Source organism: Branchiostoma lanceolatum, chromosome 12, assembly GCF_035083965.1.
Source record: "Branchiostoma lanceolatum isolate klBraLanc5 chromosome 12, klBraLanc5.hap2, whole genome shotgun sequence".
Classification (NCBI taxonomy): domain Eukaryota; kingdom Metazoa; phylum Chordata; class Leptocardii; order Amphioxiformes; family Branchiostomatidae; genus Branchiostoma; species Branchiostoma lanceolatum.
This window is the reverse complement of record NC_089733.1, coordinates 7644732-7661766: the sequence shown is the minus strand read 5'-3', so window position 1 is coordinate 7661766 and position 17035 is coordinate 7644732. Positions and strand designations below refer to the sequence as shown.

General features: G+C 41.5%; 2 protein-coding genes and 1 long non-coding RNA gene across 3 annotated transcripts; all 3 read left to right on the top strand.

Moving 5' to 3' along the window:
• Positions 1-32: 32 nt before the first annotated feature.
• Positions 33-1297, top strand: LOC136446402 (uncharacterized). The gene is made up of 3 exons (XR_010757566.1): positions 33-287; positions 598-655; positions 1082-1297. It is a non-coding gene; the product is annotated as an uncharacterized lncRNA (long non-coding RNA).
• Positions 1298-2713: 1416 nt separating this feature from the next.
• LOC136446580 (protein delta homolog 1-like) lies at positions 2714-6534 on the top strand. The gene is made up of 5 exons (XM_066445024.1): positions 2714-2835; positions 4027-4251; positions 4871-5125; positions 5436-5493; positions 6171-6534. Exons 1-4 carry the CDS (start codon positions 2790-2792, stop codon positions 5468-5470), a joined length of 561 nt encoding a protein of 186 aa, XP_066301121.1. The 5' UTR covers positions 2714-2789; the 3' UTR covers positions 5471-5493; positions 6171-6534.
• A 2274-nt stretch (positions 6535-8808) lies between these two features.
• On the top strand, positions 8809-16110 carry LOC136446321 (T-cell leukemia homeobox protein 3-like). The gene is made up of 4 exons (XM_066444674.1): positions 8809-9217; positions 14901-15019; positions 15326-15447; positions 15723-16110. Exons 1-4 carry the CDS (start codon positions 8893-8895, stop codon positions 15949-15951), a joined length of 795 nt encoding a protein of 264 aa, XP_066300771.1. The 5' UTR covers positions 8809-8892; the 3' UTR covers positions 15952-16110.
• The last annotated feature ends 925 nt before the right edge of the window (positions 16111-17035 follow it).

Here is a 17035-nt window from a genome sequence, read left to right as displayed (position 1 = left end):
TTCCTCGTGGCCAACGGTTTGTCTCCTTTCAGGCAAGGAGTGTCAAACCCTGTTCCCAACCACCTGTGACGACAGCAGCTGTCAGAACGGAGGCACCTGTACGAGGATGCCGTGTGATTGGCCCGGCTGTACCGCCGTCGAGGAGTCATGGTGCACCTGCGCCGCGGGGTTCACCGGCTACACCTGCGAGTTCCTCTTCGGCATCTGCGACGACAGCAGCTGCTTCAACAGCGGGGTGTGCGAGCAGGTCCCGTTTGAGAGCTACTACAAGTGCACCTGCCCACCAGGTGAGAAAATCAAGCTTCTTTTTTTCTTCATTTGTTCAAACTATCATCATAGTCCATTTTTTTGCCTAATGTCATTGTTTCAAGTACATATTGTTACTTCTACCAAATATGGCATACTAGTACCTATGTTACGAGTATAACATGGGCTTATCATAGGTTTGAACAACCCGAGCCTCACTTTGGTGCATGACCCTAAAGTGACCCCGGGAAATTCAAAATGGCCCCCGGGAAATTCAAAATGGCCGCCGTAATTGGAAATAGGTCTATTGCTATTACTGGCACGGTTACAATCGTTACCATTGTTTTGCAGGTACATCTGGGACAAGGTGTGAGACTATTGGCTAGTGTTCACCTACACTTAGTACAAGGTAAGTTATAAGTTATATTCTTTGAGGCAACCAGAACGCACATTAGATTGAAGTTACTACATTGACAACACATAACCGACTGTGTAAAAAAAAAACGACGACAACAACACGAAGGAAACGGGGAGGGCGGGGTGTTGGTGGTGGGTGGTGCTGGTTGTGTGTGCTTTGGGCTTAACACCCAAGCAGATGTATTTATGGTTCTTTTCTCTGGGGATGGGGACCTTATAGATAACTCTACGGTCTTATTTTGGGTACCCTTTGTCGCATCGGACTGCGCATGCGTATCCCTTGTATGGTAGCTCTGCGGCACGTCCGGAACAGCTGAATAGTTGCAAGTCCATATATTTCCGCTAGATTGCCTTGAATGCTCGCGTTCACTGTTCTTCTAATCTTACAGCGTTTTCCCTGAAATTCTCTCTGTTTCAGAACGCGTCGGCTCGTCTTATCAAGAAGACTGAAGATGGCACAGATGATGTTCTAATAATCTCACGCTAGAAGCCTACGTGTTTAAGATTGTACGTCATGTACTTAATGAATGGTGACCATGAAACAAGGATCTCGCATGCAAATATTAGGAGGACTGATTATGTAAATTCATCAGCTGACACGACTGTCAAACCTATCTGGAGAATGGTACTATTGAACTACTCTCCAAGCAGAGCTAGGGTTTCGGCTGGTTTTTAACGTGTTTTAGGCGTTTTTGTCATGCCTTCTACTTTGTCATCGTTTTTGTTGTGGCACAACAAAAACGATGACAAAGTAGAAGGCATGACAAAAACGCCTAAAACACGTTAAAAACCAGCCGAAACCCTAGCTCTGCTTGGAGAGTACTATTGAACCGCCATATTCAATGCTTCCGATAAGTATTGGGGATTCCCGTTTTCAGGCTCTTATTTTTAGATTAGGAAGCAGGTTACATAAAAAGTAGTGTGGTAGTTGTATGGAAACATTGCCGAATAATAAAGCTTTGTTGACAAAGTTGCTGACATGTTTCTTTATCATTCTTGTGGATATATCATGAATATAGCGGATGGGTCAGAAACGATCGTTAACAGGAGTCTTTTTGTGTGACAGTGTCCGTGTTATCTCTTTTTCACAGCGGGAAGGGTTTACCTTAAAATTCCCTGCATTTTGTCCCTGCCATATGTATTGGTCATCTGGTACGATTTTCCATGACGATTCGTCATTTATAATTCGCCTTTTGTCATTCGACGACCATGTCCTTGTCTGGGACAACCTTGGATTCGGATGTCAATAGTTTTTCACCTCAGGCTGATTGACTTCTGACGTCGTTCATCAATATAGTAAAAACATGCAGAGTTGTGGCAAGTGGGTACATTGGGGGTTTTCAAGTAACTGTAAACTTTTGACCGACCTCATCAAAAAATAACACTCTCTCAAATTGACGTCGCCATCATGTTATAAAAGAAATTGTCACCTGTACCAGGGGTGCTAAAGAATTCATACGAATTTTACGGAATTCGTACGAGTTTTACAGAATACATACGATCCATTACGAGAAACATACGGATTTAGCACCGAACCTAGCTTTGTCTGGTCCTCCTAGTTGGTCTAAGCCTACATTAGTCTAATTTAGTGCAGCTTGAGATATTAAGAGTTTAGCAGGATGGAATACGCCATTATTAAGCTCTTAAAAGCCAAGATATCGTTCGAAGAACTGGTTATCCCGAGTCTGCCATCTTGAATTTGGCGGTCATGTCTTGTGACCCAACAAATAGTAAGGATCGTATGTTTCTGCGTAATGGATCGTATGTATTCCGTATAATGCGTATGAATTCTGTAAAATTCGTTTGAATACTTTGGCACCCCTGTGTACCTAAACACCTAAGGAAAGAGATATATATCTGTGAATCAAAGAAAGGTAAAAAAGACTGGATGGGGGATACTATGCAGTAGATTCGTCAGCCATGTTGGTAAAATTAAATCGCACAAGTGAGCTTGAAAACCCCCATGTGCGCTCGCTGTAGTAGAAGCAGGTGTGTCCATGGCAAGAGCTATTTATAGCATTTGATCAAACATCACAAACTTCCGTCCATGCAAGGCTCCTCCCACCACGATCTATAAAGCCAGTGTGCCACCGCCAGTCTTTTCTCTAGTAGATTAAGACTTCATCATGATGTGGCTTCTTCTTCTCCTCTTTCTTGCAGCTGGCGCTAGTGGTAAGTCACTGCCCTTTTCTAACCTTTTCAGCAACGCCTCAGGGGCGAGCCTGATAAGATAGTATTGCGTTCAGGCTGCAAGAATTACAAAAGTTCGATAGGCATGTTATTTTGTTTTGCCTCCGGTGTTAAATGGTTATTGTTTTAGCCCATGGATACTGCCTTGCCAACGGTAGGTAATTGAACTTGGACTTTATTGAACTTTATTGAAGAAAACCCGTTAGCGATGGGCCCTAAGGCACATCACTAGTCTTCCTGGACTTCTTATCACATACAAATACAACATCAAAATAACAACACATACAGTAACGATGACAACGTAACAAACATCCACCCAATATGTACGTTAATTACAGGTAGCAGCATGTCATTCAAATTACCGTTAGCTTGGAGATTATGTTCTGGCTGTATAAATGTAATTCGGGAGAACCCGATTTGTGTAGGGGGTAGGGGTCGCACGGTGTTGTTTCAGAATTGAGCGGACATTCGAAAAAATGCTCATTTTGCTCAATCGTCAGTCATTTTCCGTAAAGATACGCAACTCTGTTTGGTTTCTGCAGATGTAGATAGTAATGGTCTCTTTGGAATTTTGAAACGGTTGAAGCAATTTAGAACTTTTTGAACTTTTTGAAACATGTTACAACTGTAAACAAAGCTTGAGCCGAGCTATAGCTAGAGGCGGTCCAAACGAACAAGCATCTAGGCCTTTAGAAAAGTCTCGACATTTTATGGTAGAACTCAGTACAGTTAAATAGTTTTAGATCATTAAAGTACATTTTGTGTCCTCTATGATCTTTTAATTAAAAGCGTTAAGCTAGCTGAGTGTTCATATGCTTTATGTCAACAATAGCTGCATAATGTACAACTCCCAGCCTTATCGTTTCAGAAATACTACTCCACACTAACGTAAATAAATGCTATATAGGTATAGCGCTAACTTGCAAAATGCCACTGGCTTAGTAAACATCCGTGTTAAACACACCATCAGGGTAAAATTAAAGTTTCCCAGGCGATAGTTGTGCTCTTGTTGTCGTTAGTTAATTATTCAACAGGATACAACCGGGTACTACAGAGATATCAAAGTGAACGTTTCTGAAATCTACATGTTTTTTCATTGCCTTTCTTGATTTCCTTGTCTCTTTTTCCTAAAATGATTTTATCTTTCCCCTAATCATCTTCCTGTGTTCCCAGACGCTGGGAACTGCAATAGTAGCCCCTGTCTGAACGACGCCAACTGCTGGGACATCGGTATCGAAGGATACATGTGTGAGTGCCGGCTGGGCTATGACGGTCCCAGGTGCGAGAACTACAACGATCCCTGCCAGGCCGGTAACAACCCTTGTCAGAACGGCGGCACGTGCCTGTACGACAACTGGGTCGGTTACCCGTACTGTCAGTGCCCTCCAGATTTCACCGGTATGTCATAAATTCAGAGACAATATATTTTTTTCTCAGTTGACCGCTTAGCAGTCGCTTCTTTGAATGGTCACATTCGATTTGTAAGTATTCTGTGCAAAAAAAAAACTGGATTCGTATAAGAATAGGAAATACAAATTTGAGGGATTTTCAGACCTAGAATGGGATACTATTCTTTCTATACCAATTTTTGTCTCCGAAGAAAAACAGTACTAGCTCCGGGAAAAGTAGCATAAGTTTTGGCCCTTTAGCAACTTTCATTGGAACTGCAGGGGCTGCTTCAGCTGCAAACTTTGAAAGAGGATAACTCAAGAAGGAACGATTGAATTCTAATTTTTTTAAATGGAATCAACATGAGATGGATAACGATTTACTTTTGACAAACATTTAATCATTACACAAAACAAAAAAAAGATTGCTCTGGGGAGCTTTCGAGGCGAACTCTTTGTCTATTCGTCAACCCGGTATTACAGTCAGATCTCGCCTTGGAGTTCTATTGTCACGTGACTTGATGTTGATTAACGACGTTCTTTGTAAAGAAACAAGAGTTTTATTCAACACCGACGTTTCTGTGACCGCCTGTCACCTTCCTCGTGGCCAACGGTTTGTCTCCTTTCAGGCAAGGAGTGTGAAACCCTGTTTCCAACCAGCTGTGACGACAGCAGCTGTCAGAACGGAGGCACCTGTACGAGGATGCCGTGTGATTGGCCCGGCTGTACCGCCGTCGAGGAGTCATGGTGCACCTGCGCCGCGGGTTTCACCGGCTACACCTGCGAGTTCCTCTTCGGCATCTGCGACGACAGCAGCTGCTTCAACAGCGGGGTGTGCGAGCAGGTCCCGTTTGAGAGCTACTACAAGTGCACCTGCCCACCAGGTGAGAAAATCAAGTTTCTTTTTTCCTTCATTTGTTCAAACTATCATCATAGTCCATTTTTTGGGCTAATATCATTGTTTCAAGCACACATTGTTACTTCTACCAAATATGGCATACTAGTACCTATGTTACGAGTATAACATGGGCTTATCATAGGTTTGAACAACCCGAGCCTCACTTTGGTGCATGACCCTCAAGTGACCCCGGGAAATTCAAAATGGCCCCCGGGAAATTCAAAATGGCCGCCGTAATTGGAAATAGGTCTATTGCTGTTACTGGCACGGTTACAATCGTTACCATTGTTTTACAGGTACATCTGGGACAAGGTGTGAGACTAGTGGCTAGTGTTCACCTACACTGAGTACAAGGTAAGTTATAATTTATCTTCTCTGGGGCGACCAGAACGCACATTAGATAGAGTTACTACATTTACAACACCTAGCTAACTGACTGTAAAAAACCGACGACAACAACATGAAGGAAACGGGAGGGGGGGGGGTCTTTATTCTGTGACGTAGTGGTAAAAAGATAGTGCGCCCTAAATCTTGAACCGTATGTAAAAACGTTGACATGAATGCCAGCGAGGCACAAACTTTACTGTATGGCAGTATAAGAAGTGGCATTTTGGATCGTACGAATGAGATTGTGAAGTTTTCCCATTCGGCGTATAAATGCGCGTGACCTTTGCAGCTGCCTGCCGAGGTGAGTCGGCTGCAGTTCCGTATGGTCCCGCATGACCCCATATCAAAGTGGCCGTCAAATCTTAAAAAAACATAACTTTTTCTTTTGGTTTTCAGTTATTTTGTAGATCGTACCCTCGACTTCAACACATTTGTTTGTCGTGATTTTGTAGGGTACCCTACTATGATTTTATCCACGTCGATGTCGGACTGCGCATGCGTATCCCTTGTATGGTAGCTCTGCGGCACGTCCGGAACAGCTGAATAGTTGCAAGTCCATATATTTCCGCTAGATTGCCTTGAATGATCGCGTTCACTGTTCTTCTAATCTTACAACGTTTTCCCTGAAATTCTCTCTGTTTCAGAACGCTTCGACTCGTCTTATCAAGAAGACTGAAGATGGCACAGATGATGTTCTAATAATCTCACGCTAGAAGCCTACGTGTTTAAGATTGTACGTCATGTACTTAATGAATGGTGACCATGAAACAAGAACCTCGTATGCAAATATCAGGAGGAATGATTGTGAAAATTCATCGGCTGACACTACTGTCAAAGTTCTCTGGAGAATGGTACGATAAAAACCGGTGAACCGCCATAATCATTCCTCCCGATAAGCATTGGGGATTCCCTTTTTGCTCTTTTTTCTTAGATTAGGAAGCAGGTTACCTATGTAGTACTAGTATTACGGAAACATTGCCGTATAATAAAGCTTTGTTGGCAAAGTTGCTAATATGTTTCTTCATTATTTTTGTGGGTTTATCTTTAAAGTATTATAGGGGATGGGTCAGAAAAGATAGTTGACCCAATTTCTTTCTTTGGGCAAGAAGGCTAAACCTCCTTGATTTAGGTTCTTCACAATGTGATAAGGTTTTGTGTGACGGTGTCCGTGTAATTTTTCTCTTATTGCGGAAACAGTTTACCTTGACATTCTCTGCAATTTTTGTCCTGCCATCTGAGTTGGTAAGGCAATTAGATTTGTCTAATGCCATTACAAATAATTCGCCTGTCTTCGATTTCGAAGTATCCTGGATGCCTGACCCCCAAACTCCGAAATATCTATCGTGTGGTATTTTAGTAGCCTCTACCAGGCTCCACAGGTCGCTGGAAAGAGAGTAGAAATTGGCCAAATAGACGGATAACATGCCAGGGGAGGTAGTCCGCCAAAGAAGTTACAGTAATGGTCGCTAACTGTAACTTCTTTGGCGGACCAAGGACACTACATAATGTCCTTGGGCGGACTAACTCCTCTTGCATGTTACCCGTCTATTTGGCCAATTTCTACTCTTTTTCCAGCGACATGTGGAGCCTAGTAGAGGCTAGTATTTTAGAAACTTTGGGGTCTGGCATCCAGGCTAATTTTGAAGCTTTTGATACTATGTGTTTTCTACCGAGATTGGCCACCCTTTTTTTTGTATCCTTGATACTACAACCATGACTGAGCAACACTATAACACTGGAGCCAAATATTTCATAAAAGGAACTAAACACTGGCTTCCTTTAGTAACGGCCACGGCCCAGAATTACAGAGTTACAGCGATTTTTACACATTATAGACTAGGTACATATCTCACCCCTTATAAGTTATGTCAAAATCTTGGCTTATAAAGGTTTTATAAGTTACGGAAAGGACATTATTTAGTTATGTATGTATAGTTACGGTTAGTCTTTTTCTAAATAGCCAGATATTTGATAAAAAAGAACTAGACACAGTGGCCATGGCCCAGAATTTAGAGTTGCAGCGATACGTTATAGACTAGGTACTCTCCAAGAAGAAGAGAGGGTCCGGCTGGTTTTTGACGTGTTTTTATGCGTTTTTGTCGGCATGTCGGGCTTTCTACTTTGTCATTTTTTTTTGTCTCTTCAAGAAACAAAAAAAAAACAAAAAAAAAAAGTCAAAACCAGCCGGAACCCTCTTCCGCTTGGAGAGTATAGACTAACCACATATCTAACCCCTTATAAGTTATATGAAATGCTTGGCTTATAAGTTACGGTTAGTCTTTTTCCAAGTATCTTTGTCCGAAAAACGACATGGTGTTCCGTAGGCTATCCGCCATCTTGCCTCAGAAGCATGACGTAGAGTACAATGTGGGTTCTCATACTCACTAGAAGTAGAACCGTTTAGCGTAGCGTTCCCTCCCACACAAAGAACCATTTTCAAACCAAGTTCTCACGATTCTTTTTTCTGGAGAAGACATTAGTCAGGCTTACCGTGCCTGGAGGTACCAGACCACGGGAGGATAGGTGTTAGAATGTTCAGCAGTTAGAAATTAGGTGTTAACTTGTACATGTGAAATCACGATGACAAGACGAAGGAGGGGGTAAACTGAAGAATTCTTGTCTTGTACAAGTGCCTTTGAAAAATTGGATGCATCTTTTCGTTGGCATATCTATTAGTGTTATTTCTCAACGTATTTGTGATAAATTTCTATGTGGGTTCGTGGGCTTTGGTCAGGCATAAAAAGTAATACACGTTTCTTTCGGGCAGACTATTTCAACTGTTAAAATTGTTTTAGCCGAATATCGTATACAGTCGAATATAAGTATCTTTAAAATAAAGTTTGCAAAGTTTATATCTTACAGTTGGCAAAATCTATGTGATCGTGACTCATTGAAAAATGGTAAAAAAGAGATTCTGCCAAGTCGTAACTGTATTTTCGCAGCATTGAAGACGCACCCCTGTCGCGTTGAAGTGGACTCGTCCGAAAACGAATGTGTCTGGCAACAAGGTGCTAATAGGAGAATCAGGGTCTTTATAGTGGGGTGCGACACTCCTCTATGGACCATATGCTTCGTTTGTAAACTCGCTATTGCGTGTAAGGTGTAAAGTAAATTACAACACGTGATCATCGTGGAAAGGTTTATCTACAAGGTTCAGACGGTATGGTAGTCTTTTCGGGAGTCGGTCAAAGCTTAGAGGACGTCTGCTTCAAGTTAGGACATTTTCAAGTTTTAGTTTTAGTTTTGAACAGGGTGTTGAAGTCGGAATCTAGTTAGGGACAAGAAGGCGAGAGCGTAGGTTAGATAGAATCGACAGGTGTCGGGATATTGTTGGATACAAGCAAGGAGGGTGATACAAGCGGCGGGATGGAAGCGGAACGGGCGGACGACATCGCGCCTGCTCCCGAAGACGTGGGCCAGGCGTCCCGGTCATCTCTTTCCTTCTCCATCGAGAACATTCTTGGTTCATCTCCGGTCAGAAGAGTAGAAAACTTCCCCGTGACGAAAAATCACGGCCATTGGATACACGGGATCCCACACGGACCATTTTATCAAGGCTCGCAGGATCACCGGGTCGTGTACGAGATTCCCGGCGGGGTGGGGAGGGCCCTCCCCCCGTCTGTTCCCGTCGGAAGGCTGGCGTGGATGACCCAAGTTTTCAACGGGAACAACATCCCTTTTCACGGCGCCGGTAAGTGAGCTAGGTTTTATTCTGACTTTAGTGTAGCCTTTTTAAAGCCCTTTGGTTTTAGTTCCTCTAGTCCACGTGCGTCGTTATATAGATAGTTTATTTTGCGCCGTGAAGCGTGAAAAAGCGCAGCGGCTTGGTCTTCAGCGCTCACAAAGACTCTTCGCAGAGAACTCGAGAACGAACAAAACGGCAAAAAAAAACTACATAGAAAGAAGTAAATAGCTATATACGATACACATTCTTTGATGGCCATGATAAGATTTGTACGGTTTATTTCAAACATGATTTCAACCATATACGAACAAATGCCGCCGTAGCCGTAGTGTTGAAAAAAGAAGCGGCAAATGAAGCTGTTTTATAGTTTATGGCATCAGAGCTTAGGCCTATTAGCAACGCTCTGTTGGATATTAATAACTATAATATAGAAGTTACTCCGGGATCCACAATGGAAAGATATTCAACCTATCAAGTATCTTTTTAACAATCAATGCAGTAGTGCAAGATGCGGATCGTTAGAATACGAGTGCTGTTTACTTCGAAGCCTTTGATGATTATTTCTGTCTAAAACTTTACCAAAAGTCGTCGCAATTTTTGTTTCCCCTTGTCTGTAATCGTCCACAAAATCGAAAATTTGCCTTCGATCTCAGCGTTTGGTAAATTTTAATATGCCTTTTCCATTTCGTCCAAAATAGGAGATAACTTATCGTAGTGCGTTTTCTATCTTCACACCTATGATTGCAGTGCACTAGGCTCCCGTTGAGTTTTTCACAGGAAAAATTAGAAGCGTTCTTTTGTTACAATGAAAAAAGAAGGAATTCGTCCCGTACTGGTTTTCCCCTTTTACAAGGAGTATAGTTGCCTTTTCACCGGCGGGTTTCGTTAACAAGTTGTCAAACTACAACGCCTGCACCGTAACTCGAATAAGATTGAACACACTTCAATCGTTTACTCTTACGATTTTATCTCATGTACCATCAGTTGACCCACTAGCGACTCCTAAATAAAACTACCCTAACGCCATGGATAAGCCAAATTCGTCTGTCAGCAAGAAAGAACTGCTCACCTAGCTCAGATGTTCTCAATTGTCATGCTTTTACACAGTTTAAGTCCCCCAGGTCGCCGGGTTTTGTTGTTAGAGTGTATCTTTACATGCGTAGAGTGTTAAATTTCTCGGTCAGACAAAAGACGGTAAACATAAAGACAGGAGGAGGAGTTTATTGGGTCCATGTTAGGTCAGTGTACTTTGTGTTCAGTTCCAGCTCTTTAGGTTACAATAATACGAAGCCTTGGGTCGGAGAATCTTGGACATCGGCGTCTTTTTGATAGTGACGTTTTGTCAAAAATATGTACGTTTCCTGGTCCCACCTCTCCTACTGGGTATGATATTTTTAACATACACATCTATTTTTGTCTAGACACTTCCGTTCTCTTCTATCTCTGTCCCCGTTCTTTTTCTAGGGAGCACTTTCTAAGGAAAAGTTAAATCGCCAAGAAAATGTCTTGTTTCTCTTTACAACAATGCACGTGGCGTTCTTTGATCTATGGAAACGACTGAACGCTTGATATTTGGGGCTCATAAACTGTATCCACTTAAGCTTGTGCTACAAGATAGAGAGAAGGGAAGAGAAAGGGAGAGGGATAGGTTCATAGATACATATTGGTATAGCGGGGATCCGGGAAAGAATGCAACGAATATATAGCCTCTACCAGGCTCCGCGCGATCGCTGGGAAAATAGTATAAATCGGCCAAGTAGAGTGAATAGTATGCCAAGGGTACTCCGCTATACAGTGAAGCTCAATAGGCGATCCACGGATCGCGCGGAGCCTAGTAGAGGCTAACGAATATATACAAATTAACACGATTGATCCATACGTATTCTTATTTCTATACTGAAGATTATGAGGTAATGCTCGTTTGAGAGCAGTCCATCATGTCTTAAATTTGGACGAAGAACTATATTGAAAAATAAAAACGACATGCTATCGATCAAAATTCTTAGGAATGATAAGGCAGAAGTGGAATTTTAGTTTGTAATGAGGAATCTATAAGTCTGACTAAGTCCGCTTTTAGGTGTTGTTGTTGTTTTTTCTACGTCATTTTGTCACCAGCCAGAATCGTGTGAAAAGTCATACATTTTTGCTGGTGATTACGAATAAGAGTAGTTACACCGTTCCATTATTTTACACAAAAGAACACATTTACTTTGCAAACTGATACACAAGGTGGCGTTTTTTCTCCTGCTATAAAGCAAACACAGGTGCATCTTTGGTCACATCGTTATCAAGTCTTTCATCAAAGTTTCTATTACAGATTCCGAAGGAAGATGAGGATCACTAGCGATGCGTGTAACTGGTATTAATCAAGACATCAAGCTCAGATTTCCAACGCTAGACAAAAGGAGACTTGATGAAAGAAAGGGGAAAATAATATTTCTGTCTTTCCTTCGAAATAGCAGCTTTTATTCATTTTAAATCTGGCCGTAAGCATTTTATCATTGACTTTGTAAAGCCGAACTGTTTATCAGACGAAAAAAGACAGTTTGCGTAACAGTTCCGTAAAGGGTCTTTGTTTACAGTAGATGTTGCTTATTTCCGTTACCGGCTAAACTGTGTTTATGATAACCTAGTTTTCCTGTGTACGAAAGCTGGTGGTCCTGTCGGGTAAATACAGAGTTTTAGTGATACTGTTTTCACTCTTCCATTCTAGCGTATCGTTGGAAATTGGATGTTGGTTTGAAATCAGGGACAATAAGGTAAAGACTTAGAAACTATACCGTCCTTTCCCACAAAGGGACCGTGCGTGTAAACTTTTACTATGCAGAGACAGTGCTATGGTCTGAATAATGATACATTTTTTTTGCCAAAATGAAATGTGCAATTCAGACTCTGAATTGTATATTTCATTTTGGCAAAAAAATGTTTCAGACTAAAATCGGACTATTGCTCCTCTCCCGAAGTTTTCTATCAGCAGCTGTTGCTTAGTTACGGATCGTTCTTCACAGTTATAAGAAAAATAATTAAAAGAACTGATGACTGACAAAGGGAATGCTTGAACTCATGACCACTGAAAAAGTTTTCTTAATTCTTACCCTCACTTGTAGATACTAGTAGCTAGACAGGTAGATATCTCATACCACAAACTGTGACCTACATGAACTAAGAGTAAAATGTCTACGAATCTACAACGTATCAGTATTACATCATTTTGTTCATGGTACAATTGGACAAACGTCGTTGTCTTATGTGTGATTTTAAAGGAATATACCTTGCTCGATAATTTCAAGCTTGTGTGATTAATCTATTTCTATTTTCTACAAGCAACTACTTGAATCGGTAACCTTACCACCTAACCTCCTTGAAAACAGAGGCAATATGACCTTCTCTATAGTTTTTAAGAAAACACGTCGCCGCTTTGAAAATCAAGAACGCGTAGCCTTCCATGAAAAAGGCCCTTCGGAAAATCCAGCGCACCTGCGGATTAAAATATCTTCATCTTCCGTGGGATATCTGTTACCTCTGATGTCACAAAGGACTCCTGTTCTAATCTGTCTGAGCTGTCATCAGGATAATCCGGTCATTATCTCCTCTTTACAAAGTGCGGACTTCCGTGATGACAAAGTGTGTAGCAAAATGAATTTGGGAACGTTATCTAACCTTGAGATAAGGGCGTTTACAACTGCCGAATTCCACCAGGGCGGCGAACTTGCTGCGACACGCTGCGACCTAGCCTCCATAGCAGACTCTATGTGCCTTTTGTGGGGCTTATATATACTACACTTTTTGGGGATGACTGCTTTTTGTACTTGGTCGTTTTCGCAGCCAGTCCGTAACCATGTATAAGCCAAAAAAGGCACAGAGAGCCTGCTATGGAGGCTACTGCGACCGAGAGCTTTGACAGAGCGCTCAACGAATCTCATAGATAAAAAAAAGAACAACTAATGTTCCAATTAGTCAAAGGTTATACAAATCTAATTTAGGTCGCAGAGAGGTCGCAGCGTGATCGACGTCTAGTGGAAAGTTATCAGTTTCAGTGATTGATCATGATAAACCACCTCAACCATCAGCTAGTTATAGTAGTTTACCATCCCTTCATATCTCGGTTCGGTATCTAAGTTTCAATTTCTTGATCAAACATTGGCTGTCTCCTTTAATCCAGACTTGTCATCAATTCGGACTGAAACGCTTAGATTAGATTTCAAGTCTAGTGAATAGAAATAACGGGGGGGTCTTATGAAACCGGTCCTTTTTGTCAGAACAGTTTACACTTTGTATACGAGTTTAGGGTTTGGAGTATTGTGTCATTTTTTTTGCTTGTTGCAACTCAAACAAGAGACATGGAACAAGGAAGCCAAGAACGTGATATGTTCAGGACCTCGAAAACTCCTATTGTACCGAAGTTGTACTAATCCTACAAACATTAGAGCAGCCCTCTTTCTTTTGAAGACCTTGTTTATATCACCGCACTTAGATCTTTTGAAGCACCAAACAGAATGCAGGTTAGAGCACGACGAGTTAACGGCGACATAATTTAGACCTTTCATCCACTTGTTATTCTAACCTGGCTCGGCGTACGATACACAGACGCCGCTGACCTAACATGGACCCAATAACCCCGGGCCGCGGCCGGGCTTTGTGCTCCCTTTGTCCGGCCGGGAAAATAGAGAAGGCGCTGATTGATGGCTACACCTGCGAGACAAAGGGGGGATTTGGACGAATTAACACCAGTAATGGTATAAACGCCCCGATGTATTTGATCTGTGTATCGTGTTTAACGGGTCGCCGACAGAGTTTATGTAATCTCAACTGGTGACCTCCCGTTGGTTGAGAAGCTGCTTTCTGCTTTCTCTCTCTCTCTCTCGCTCGATCTCACTCTCTCTGTCTCTCTCGCTCTCTCTCTCTTTCTCACTCACTTTTTCTCTCGCTCGCTGGCTCTATCTCACTCTCTCTGTCTCTCCGTGTCTCTCTCTTTGTCTCACTCACTCACTTTCTCTCGCTCTCTCTCCGTCTCTCTCTTTCTCACTCACTCACTCACTTTCTCTCTCGCTCGCTCTATCTCACTCTCTGTCTCTCTGTGTCTCACTCACTCACTTTCTCTCTCTCGCTCGCTCTATCTCACTCTCTGTCTCTCTCTCACTCACTTTCTCTCTCTCTCGCTCGCTCTATCTCACTAACTCTCTCTCTCTCTTACTCTCTCTCTCTCGCTCTATCTCACCCTACCTCTTCTCTCTCTCTACTTCCCTCCTTCTCTCCCCTCCATCTTATGCCTACAGTTTCCTTTTCTTTATTTCGTTTGTGCGTTCTTTTTCTTTCCTTCATTCCCTATTTCTTCCTTCATTATTTGTATATTCTTTTTCTTTTTCTGTCCTTTTGGTCTTTTTCTTTCTTTCGCTAATTCTTTCTTAAATTCTTTCTTTCTTTCTTTTTATCTATTTATTTCTAAAAAAAAAAACCCAACAGGGAATAAATAAATTTAACAAACAAAACTTGGTGGAATCCACATAATAATAACAATGGTAACACTAATAATAATGGTTTTCCTTTGTCCTTGCCTGTTTTCCTTCTTTTCTATTACCGTCGTCTCTTTTTGTTGTAGCCCTGTTTCTTCCCTACGCTTTTGCCTATATTCCTTCCTACATAGCTTAACCTTGGCTTAACAGATATTCCATTTGAATTCCAACTTTAGGACAGCCATTGGCCATGACGCTTGCAGCCAGCAAAGCAATCCTACCCAGCATGCAACGTCCAAGGAAGCGGAAACTGCCTTTGGACCGGAAGCCACGTCAGGCTTACTCAAGCAGACAGGTTGGAAAAATTAATGTTGCAACCCTTATGAATAGCAATTGATATACAAAAATATAAGATATGATAATCTTAGGTTTTAGAAAAAAAGATTGTGAAACGGAAAAAATGACTTTCTTACTCTACGTTATCAATGTGATAAAAAGTGAAACTCAGATCCATGTACACTTTCAATATCTACAATGTATTGTATGTCTTTATAACTAAAATCGAAATTCGGCTTGAACTAGACACAATGAAATACGAGCTGTTATTGAAAACTGTAATTATGATGATATTTCAATGAAATTCTTTTATCTTTCTTGTCAGCTGGAGCGCCTTGAAGAAGAGTTTAAGAAGGACAAGTACCTGAGTGTAAGCAAACGGGTGGAGTTGGCGGAATCCCTGGAGCTGACAGAAATCCAAGTCAAAACGTGGTTCCAGAACAGAAGGTAGTTTCTGCAATTCAAATAAAACACGGTAGGAGGCGCCCATGACATGTGACTAATTTTACAGTGTGAAAGTTTGATGTGAGGCGACGCAAACTTTTGCTTATTCAAGAAAATTCATTACCTTCTTTTCGCTTTGTTTACTGTAGGCCACACAGTACACGCTAGGGGGCGTATATGAGATAAGCGACTAAATTTATAGCGTGAAATGTTGCTGTGAGACGATACAATATCTTGCTTATTCCAGAAAATTCATTTTTCATCTTTTCTTTGTTCAGAACGAAATGGAAGAAGCAGACTGCGGCTAGGATGCGAATGCTCCACCAGCAAGACGCCGCCATCTTACCTTCAACCAGTGTGCCTCATGACGTAGCCCGTTACCATGGATACACAACCGGCCCCACCTTTTCGTCGTTCCCAAACTTCTCTGCACAAGAGCCGTTCTTGTTCCCAAACCCCGCAAGTGTTCATCACATCATTTCGTATAACAGAGAAGCGACTATGTAAAATATTTCCGACTGTACAGATTATTTTTACATACAGTATAGCTTATATTATCTATGTTTGTACATGAAATAGTGTTATCCGTAACAAAAGACATTTGTCATATGGTTTGTTGTTTTCTATTTTTACAAAAGCCAGGTAGAATAAACGATGTGGTTTAGATATATGTCTCAATTTTTTGTAATTATTCTAAACACTTGCTGTAATATCTGTTACTTCGACGGCTGTCACGTATGACTATAGGACGCAGTTACAAATGTGATTTAAGATGTTTGTAGAAGTTGTTTATGTCGATAGCTGGTAACAGTTGTAGTTTTGATGGAAATCGAAAGAGAGCGCTGTTTTCTATTGACATTGCCACTGTGACAGAAACATTGAAAGACGAAAAAAAAACCAAGACGAAATCAAAGGGAATACAAATGAGTAAATGCCAATCCTATGTACTGACAAACCTATGCACCTTTTTTATCGTTTCAAAGTAAGCTACAAGGATGACCATGTATAAACCGTATTGTGTGTGTATAAGCTTTCTTTTAACACTTTGTATAAACCTCTACTACGTATCTATTACATCTTCTCGTCATTTTTGTTTCAAACTTACCTGTAGTAAGACGGCATCTCTGAAGTTTGTTCCTAGCTTTTACGAACAATTGTTCTTGTTAACAACGACTCCCTTTACCCATCTTCAACACAAACGGTACAAAGAATGCGGAGATCAAATGCATAGTTCAAATTTTCCGACTTAAATTGTCTGAATTTGGAGCTGAACACATTTTTCATACTGTATTTCGAAAGTTCAAAAGCTGTAAGTTTATTCCATATCGCTAGAGGGCACAACATCTAAGGAAGAATGGATATAGATGGTCAAGAGGTGCGTATTACATAATTCAAAATGTCCCAGCTGGAGATATAGATAACATAATGCCTCACCGCCGAAGCGTTTCCACCGCCCAGAATCCTGAACCCTCTTAAGCAAAGGTCACACGAACACCTTTACTGCATGCACTTAAGGCAACTGCAAATCAAGCTTCAAGGTCGCAGAACACAGTATATCTCCGCGACCCCCGGGGGTCTATGACGCGGGTAC